A 9,125-nucleotide genomic window follows, 5' to 3' on the forward strand; every position below is an offset into this window, starting at 1 on the left:
CCGCCAATAGATCTCAAGTATTAAGTAGTATGTAGTGGCTAGTGACCAACTTGCACATAAGTAAGCGAGCACACACAATCCTCGATAGGACCGGCTAATAGTATCAATAGAGCACACACAATCCTCAATAGGACCGACTAATAGTATCAATAGAACACACACAATCCTCAATAGGACCGGCTAATAGTATCAATAGAGCACACACAATCCTCAATAGGACCGGCTAATAGTATCAATAGAGCACACACAATCCTCAATAGGACCGGCTAATATGTAACAAGTAGTCAAATAGCCAAAGAGTAGTAAAAGTAGTTACGGCATGTATAAAAGCATGAGTAGTATTCCTTTCACCCCGAAATAAGTAAAAAAAAAGGGGCTACGAAGACTCACAGTGATCTGCTACAAGCGTAGTTCTACAAGCACAGGGTATAAGCACAGATATAGTAAAATATATCTACTCGAATCCAAGTATGTCTTGATGTCAACCTAATCACAAACCATTGAGCATAGATGGATACATGTATTAGTTCTCGTGATTATTTATTTACTAAGTGTCCTTGATGTACTGATGATTTGGTTCACTAAAGATCCTTAAACGTTTGACTCAACAGTGTTTTTCATACACTAGACTCGTAATGAACGTCTTTAAACTCGCACTTTGATAAACAAGATCGAATATGTCTTGATTATACCTTAATTAGGGTTTCCTTGTACATGATAGACTTGGATTACAACTAAGTATGAAATCTGATTTCTACAACTAACGAAAATAGACTTTAAATTCGTAAGGTGTATCTGAACGAAGATAAACCTTAAATTCGTAAGGTGTATCTGAACGAAGATAAACCTTAAATTCGTTAGGTGTATCTGAACGAAGATAGACCTTAAATTCGTTAGGTGTATCTGAACGAAGATAAACCTTAAATTCGTTAGGTGTACCTGAACGAAGATAAACCTTAAATTCGTAAGGTGTATCTGAACGAAGATAAACCTTAAATTCGTTAGGTGTATCTGAACGAAGATAAACCTTAAATTCGTTAGGTGTATCTGAACGAAGATAGACCTTAAATTCGTTTGGGGACTTAAGTTTGTTTGGAGCTTAAGTTCGTTTTGAAGCTTAACTTCGTTTTGGAAGACTTAAATTCGTTTTAAGTGTTTTTAGGACGAATTTGGGACTGTTCAACAAAAACGAGGGTTTTGAAGATTAAGACACGTTTACGACCCAAATTTGATCACGAAAAGGTTACTAAACGTTTTTAGACACAAACCCACTAACTTTTAACACGATTTTTACACCAAAAATGGACCAAATCATCAAGAATATACACTTGAAAAGTAAACTTTTATTTTAATGAAAATCTCAAAATTTGCTGTCATTACCTGAAAATCGATACTAGAAATATGTTTTGATTATCACAAGGAAGCTAAAAATACAAGAAATCTTGGTTTAACAACTCAAAATCAAATGATGAATTTTTGTGGGTGAAGATGGTGAATGTATGTGTGTGTTTTTAGAGAGAAAGAGAGAGGTGAGATGGGGGGGGGGGGGGGGGGAAATGGTGAAGAAGTAGAAAAATGGGGTTTTCTAACCCTTTTATAGTTTTCCCTTAATTAATGATTCTAATAATTGTAGGGTCTAAATAAAACACTTTTGGACTAGAATTTCTTGAATACAATCGCTTACGTCTTGAGACCTAACATTCTTATCACAATAGACCATAGACGCGTCTTATAATTTAAGATTTAAGAGTGAATAGACCTTCATGTGAGCACATATTCGAAACTAGAACATATCATGGATTTATTTAAATTATTTCTAAGGCGGTTGTTACAAATCCTCACTGCAAAAAGTGAATAAAAAAATTTACACTAATGCCTGTCAAGTCAACAGTGTACGGATAATGGTGGCAACTTTTTGCAACGACCCTTGCTGCAAAAAGTGTGGTCCAGATACTAAAATACTGGTTGGGTCACCAGGATATAACAAAACTATGATTTATTGAAGCAACGGAACCATCAACATTAAACACTGAAAAGATTTTTATGTTGTCATTAGGGATGGCAATGGGGCGGGGATTGTCGGGGATCTTAATCCCCATCCCCGTACCCGATTTTCACTTGTAATCCCCATCCCCGTCCCCATCCCCGTCGGGGAATTTTAATTACATCCCCATACCCGTCCTCATCGGGTATCAGGGATCCCCGTCGGGTATCGGGGATACCTTTTTTTGAATGAACATGAATTTATCTTGATAAAAAATACGTAGGAGAATGCATGTGTATTTCGACATTTTCTTTCTATGTATAAATTAATGTATTTGTTAAGTAAATGATTAATAAAGTATAACACATAAAAAACATAAAAATTATTAAATAAAAGCTCTAAACTTAAAATTGATTTTAGAATATAGATAAGGACTTAAAGTGATTCTAATAAATATATATATATATAGTATTTTCGGATTCGGGTATGGGGATCGGGGATTTACGGTTTCCCATCCCCGTCTCCAATTCCATCGGGTATTAGATTTACATCCCCATACCTGTCCCCATCCCCATCCCCATCCCCGGTCAACTCGGGGATTCCCCGGTCAAATCGCATGCGGGTATCGGATTCCCCATCGGGTACGGGTATTTTGCCAACCCTAGTTGTCATATATAATGTCTACTAAGAAAAGAAAATGAGATAAATTAGATATGCCGAAATAGTTTTTGATATATATATATATATAAAAGACAAGCTTATGCGGGTGAATTTTTTTTTTGAGAGGGGGGGGGGGGGGTTCAGGGTGACATTGAGGGATCCAAAAGTTTAGTACTATCTCTAGAAAGATTAATTGGTAACGGGTCTTCTACTCATTTTTTCGCTCAACAACTAGATTAGCATAGCTAATATTGAAAACATCAAACTCATCGGAAACACAAACCCATGCCATGAGTTCAAAGTGATCTTTCACTCGCTACCGTCGCACGCCACCACCACCTATCACTACCATCACAGCCGCATCGCGCAGGTACCCTTTTAATTTCTACGAACGCAACTAGTTAAAAATAAGAAATAGAGTCCAACATGACTCTATAATGAAAGCAAATATGTCTCCACGACAACCTTTATGGCAAAAAGAAATCTGTATCTATTTATAATTTAGATCATTGTCAAATTCTGTTGCAGTCATGTCTTTGCTACCAGAGGCAGAGCCAGAAATGTTGATTGGCGGGGGCTCGACCGACAAATATGTTATTGAAACATTTTTAACAAAGCCCGAATCATACACTCGTTTTTCTACTTAAAAACCAAAATATTGATAATTTGATAAATTATACAATCAGACTAATAAAAACATCACTGATAAGTTAAAAAAAAATATTTGTTATACATTTTTAATGAGAAAATTTACTACATACCATTGATAAAGTAATTTTAATTTGATGGTAAAACATTTTTCTTGGTCTTGATGGGAGTCATGTAAAAACTAAAGAGGCATCTCAAAATTAATTATATTATTCCGTATTATTTCTATGCTTTGACTTTTTTGGCCCATTCAAGTAGTTAAATATGAAAATATCCAATGATACAAAAATAAAAAATCACGTCCATCTTCTTCTTTCTTATAATTCTGCATCCACATATGACCTACCAAACACCATCATAATTCATAACCATTTAAACTCAAACCCACCACCATTTTCAAAGCTTATATATGTTGGATCGACACTGATTTGCATATGGGTAACGAGCAACTTCCGACAAAATGGTATGATTTCTCATTCATATTTTTCGTACTATCCGAAAATCGATCAACTTTGGGGGAGGCTTGATTGCAAAAACATTACCAACAAACAACTATGACGCTAATCTTTCAATGGAAAACATGATTTGTTGGGGGTGGCTAAGCACTGGCTAGCCCCCCTTGGCTCCGCTACTGTTTGTTACCATTTATCTAATTTTGATTATCAAGTAAAAATATTTGGACGGGTCATTGAAAATTTAAAACTTATTTCTTCTTTTATATTGGATAAATCTATGATTAGTTCCATAAATCAAGTTGGTGACATGGATTTTTTTTTATTTTTATTATTTTTGTGAACATTTGGAAAATATTTTACATACTAACACTAATAATGGATTAAATATGGGTGTTGGTAAATTTCATAAAACAACGACATACAAGTAACATGCATTTTAGTGTATAGGACACAAGTAGATTTTAGATCCGTGTTCAATACTAAATACGGGGCTTCTAACATTAATTACAAATATAAGTTGGGTCGCTATGTCAATGTATTATGTTACAGGCAAACATTATGATAATTTATTTTTTAGTTAATAGTGAAATAACTTAGATTTGTACCTCTCAATATTCCCTTTTTTATCATATAATTAATTCAGACTTCATACAATGATGAAAAATTTTTGGGTTACGTTCTGATACTGCTATATGCTAGTTAATTTTTTGTTTTTTGGGGTTCTGTTGCTCATAAAGATTTATTAAATTGTTGTTCATATTGTTAATGAGTTTGTGTAAGCGTGGATGTTGAATTTTAAGTTTGACAAATTAAAGAAAAATATGAATCGTAATATAGAAGAATATTGTTTGGTGGTAGTTTTTTTAAGGAGTTGATAAATGTAAGCTTATGGTATTACAATTGTAGACAATTTAAAGTTTCCTTATTAATTAAGTCACAATTGTAATCGTAATAAATATAAATTAAATATTTAGGGCTAAAAAGTGTAAATTATTGATGGAAAACAAAAAAGTGTAAAGTAATGAGACTTTTTTAATGAATAATAATATAAATACTAAAATAACATTATATTTGGATAATGATCATTAAAAAGTTAAATTTATAATTAAATAAAATGATGAAATAGGCGATAGTCAATTTGATAAAATTAAACGATTTAATTGGTCAATAAATTATTAGTTCTAACGGTTTTATAGTATATATTATTATTATTATTATTATTATTTATTTATTTTTTTTAATAATTATAAGTTTCATTCAATATAAAATAGTTTTTACACGAAGTTGGCTGGAAGTCTAAATATAAGTTGTGCTCCCACTTCTTTTTGAATACAAAAACATACTCTATGAAAAATAAAAATACCACTCCTAGCATTATTTTAGTGACTACTAGAAATAGACTTAATACGTGAAAGTGCGTCCAAAGCCTCCTTATCAAATTCCCCAAAAGTAGAGAAAGCGAATGGTATGATTTGGATGCATACTTCCTCTTTTTCATCTCCACAACATTGTGTAAGGCTATCCCAGGTGCAAAGGAAGTCGTTCCCATAATAGTAAAGGGAGAAATACATGTGACATCCAAACATGCATCTTTACCTTGTATCCAATTGAATAGTAACAAATATGCAGGACGTAGATCTTTCCCATCTTCTGAAAGAAAGCCCATTGGAGCCTCTTTGCGAACCATAATACCCGCCTTAGGACATATATCAACAAGAATATCATGAACCAAATTATGCCTGAACTTTACACCCACTTCACTAGAACAGTGGACCGCACGATCTCCCCATTGATCCATTCGATGCACATTGAAACTGGGACAAATGCTTCCTTCGGTAAACATTGGTATTGAAAGCATATAGCTCAGAACACAACGGAATTGACGATGGTTCATCCTTTGCCCCAAGCCGTCAATAGGGATGGTGAATAGAAAATCCCGAGTGTGTGGGGAATGTACAATAATAAGATTAAGATTAAGATTAAAATAAGATTATTATTATTATTATTATTATTATTATTATTATTATTATTATTATTATTATTATTATTATTTCTCAAGTGATGGTACCAATCCAAATGATACCTTATCAAGTTTCGGACACCTTTTAATTGAAATTTCACGAAGTCTAAGAAATGATCGAGGAGTCTCGACACCGTCACCACCACTGGTCGACCATTCCTCCAGACATTGCATATCCTCAACTTCCAAGGATTCAAGTGACGGAAATGCATCGCCATGAAAAGGTTTAGTATGTGCTAGTAACTCAATACCCACAGTCTGCACCGCTTTCATGTTGCTCAAATACAAATTCCGAAGTGAACTTAGATGCCCAAGCGTTGGTAATTCTGTGCAGTTTTCACAGCCGATTAACCTGAGCTCTGTTAAATGATTAAATGATTTGGGATTCCCAATCCAACTAGGAAATTTCATTCCGTTATAGAATGAAATGCTCAGTATTTTCAGCTTCGAGGGAGCCCTTAGCCTTTCAAGTACCTCATATTCAATAGCTGGATCCCGAAAACCATCGAAAACATCACTCCATCTCATATTCAGTTCATAAAGACCTGTTTTTTGTTGTAACTTTGCATCGTTTGCTTCTGTTGGTTGTATCACTTTCTCCAAGCACTCGATGGAAAGCTCGCCTTGGAGATCTGACAGGCCCTTAAGCTCAGATATTTTAAAACCGTTACCTTCTTCGATTATAACCTTGGATAATGTTTGTAGACTCGTCAACCCACCGATCCCCAAAGGCAACTTGTTCAATAACGGAGTATAAGTCATGTCAAGATGTCGCAAGTTTATTAGCTTTACAAAACTCACTGGCAAACTAGATAACTTATAACAGTCACGAACCAACAAGCATTGTAGATTATATAATTCGCTCACTTGTTCGGGTATTCCTTGGATGTCGGTATTTGAAAAATTGAGGTACCTTAGATGCTTCAAATTACCAATGGAACGTGGTACCTCTGTGATTGACTCATTCGTTAAGCTTAACACCCTTAGGAAGTTTAAGTGGGGGAGTAAATCTAAAGTAACATCGTCCAATGTTATAAATTTCTCCCAACCAACTGACACCCGTAAGAATGTTCGCAAGGATCTAGCTCTGTGTAATTCCTTGAACTTTATATGCTCTGTAACTCGTTGTTGACCTATGAATGAAAAGTGACGAAACTTTTCATAAGCTTCATTCCTATCGTTTAACTCCATATTCTCATCCAACCTAAAGAAAAACTCTACTGCAACACTTGTGGCCAAGTCATTCATCAAGTCGTGCATTATATACCTTGATCCATCTTTCCCAAAAGGCTGAAAAAAGGACCTTGAGAGTAACTCTTCGAAATACTTGTCACCCAAACTCTCAATTGGTTGATTTTTGCCCTTTGTTTGGAACACAAACCCTTGTGCCATCCACAATAGGACTAGTTTCTTCCTTTCAAACTCATAGTCCTTTGGAAATAAGGAGCAATATGCAAACACTTGCTTTAGATGCGAAGGGAGGTCATAGTAGCTTAACTTGAGAGCCGGAAGAATGCCACTTTCATCATCTAAGTTCCAAATTTCGCTATTCAGCAATGCCTCCCATTCATCATCACTTTCTTTTCGTTTCAAGACCTTCCCAAGAGTTACCAAAGCCAAGGGCAACCCATCACACTTCTTAACGATTGCTTGAGCAACGGATTTAAGTGATGGGTGTTTGTCAAAGTTTTGCTCATCAAGTGCAGATTGAGCAAATAAAGATAGAGCTATATCATCTGATAAAACCTCTAGTATATAAGGTTGAAAACAGTCCATCACTGATGCAACCTCCTTGTTCCGCGTGGTCACCAGAAATTTACTCTCATGTGCCCCCACATCAAAAGCACTTCTAAGAAGATCCCATTTCTTGTCATCTTCATTCCAAACATCGTCTAAAACAACAAGGAACCTTTTCCCTGCAAGTTTTTCTTTAAGGGCAACAGATAGCAGATCCAGATTAGCAAAGTCTTTGTGTTCCCCTCCTATAGCTTGATAAATTTGCTTACTGATATTGAAAACATCAAAGTCATCGGAAACACAAACCCATGCCATGAGTTCAAAGTGATCCTTCACTCTCTTATCGTTGTACAAAAGTTGGGCGAGAGTTGTTTTTCCAAGGCCACCCATACCAACAACCGACACAACGCTGATCACCTTTTGATTACTGCTCGTTTCTTCTTCACTCCCAAGCAACCGCCCAATCAATGCCTCTTTATCGTTTTCCCGACCCAAAACTTTGGACTCATTAACATATGAAATTTGATGGAATGGTACATCTGATTTATTTTTATTCGATCTTTCAAGTTTCACATTCAAATCCAAACCTAGCTTATTTTTCTGATCAACAAGCTCATCCAATCTAGTGTTAACCTCATCTAACTTAGAACTAATCTTACGTCCATACATGAAGTTACGAGGACTGAAATTATTAGTACAACAAGTTTGGGACAAATTTCGATAACTTACTACAACTAGCGCGGGTGCTATCATGTGACACTTGATGATTCAACTTTCGCCTCAGAACTTCGGTAGCCATATCGTCAAGCACATCGTCTATGTCATAAGCCAGATCCTGGAGCTCGATCAGCCACAATGCAACAGGCTTTTACCAATTTTTTTTAACTTTTTTTTTAAAATGTTACTAGTATTATTGACTTACTTTGGTTTAAGGTTATATCCATATAAAAGTAACTTATTTACCAATTTTTTTTTTATGTAAGGGAGCGTATTTTCCTTTTCAATATTCTAAAATTAAAGGATTACAATATATTAAAATTCAATCAAAATGGGGATATCGGGATAGTCATCCGTCAATACATAGTCCAACATGGTACCGGGACCCAAAACCCGTGGAAGACGACATTTAGAGTTAGTTTTTCATCCGTTGAATATCGACGGCGTGTGCCACGTCACAAAAAGAAGTCCACGTGAATCGTTGACTTGACTTTACATGCAGCATCATCTTCTTTCAATTTTTCTACGGCTAATTTTTTTGTAAAAATGCTGTCAATCATGTTCAATCATTGTACTATAGAGCACATGTAGAGGTTCGTAAGTATAATCGTTTATTTCCATGATCCATTTATCATTAAAAATTTAAAGATTTAAGAGACTCATTATAAGTAACAAATGACCAGCAAACAGTCAATGAAGCCAAAAATAAAATAAAAACCACGTCCACACAGATGCAGTGACAGTAGCACCGTAGCAGGGAAGCACTATTGTTAACTAAAAGAGGATTCACAACATTAGATTGACCGAAATGATCTTAAAAAGTATAGCTTTCATGAGAAAGTCGTTAATGATGCTTAGTCTGTCGATAAAACAAATATGATTAGTTGAAGCAGAAGAACCATCG

General features: G+C 35.1%; 1 protein-coding gene across 1 annotated transcript; it reads right to left on the minus strand.

Annotated features, from left to right (window-relative positions):
- Positions 1 to 5,794: 5,794 nt before the first annotated feature.
- Positions 5,795 to 8,173, minus strand: LOC122584302 (putative disease resistance RPP13-like protein 1). The gene has a single exon (XM_043756503.1). It carries the CDS (start codon positions 8,171 to 8,173, stop codon positions 5,795 to 5,797), a length of 2,379 nt encoding a protein of 792 aa, XP_043612438.1.
- Positions 8,174 to 9,125: the final 952 nt, after the last annotated feature.

This window comes from Erigeron canadensis, unplaced genomic scaffold, assembly GCF_010389155.1.
Source record: "Erigeron canadensis isolate Cc75 unplaced genomic scaffold, C_canadensis_v1 Conyza_canadensis_unscaffolded:209, whole genome shotgun sequence".
Taxonomy (NCBI): Eukaryota; Viridiplantae; Streptophyta; class Magnoliopsida; order Asterales; family Asteraceae; genus Erigeron; species Erigeron canadensis.

What these genes read in the sequence shown, in the direction of transcription:
- LOC122584302 (XM_043756503.1), bottom strand. Translation starts at nt 8,173, where the DNA reads ATGTATGGACGTAAGATTAGTTCTAAGTTAGATGAGGTTAACACTAGA.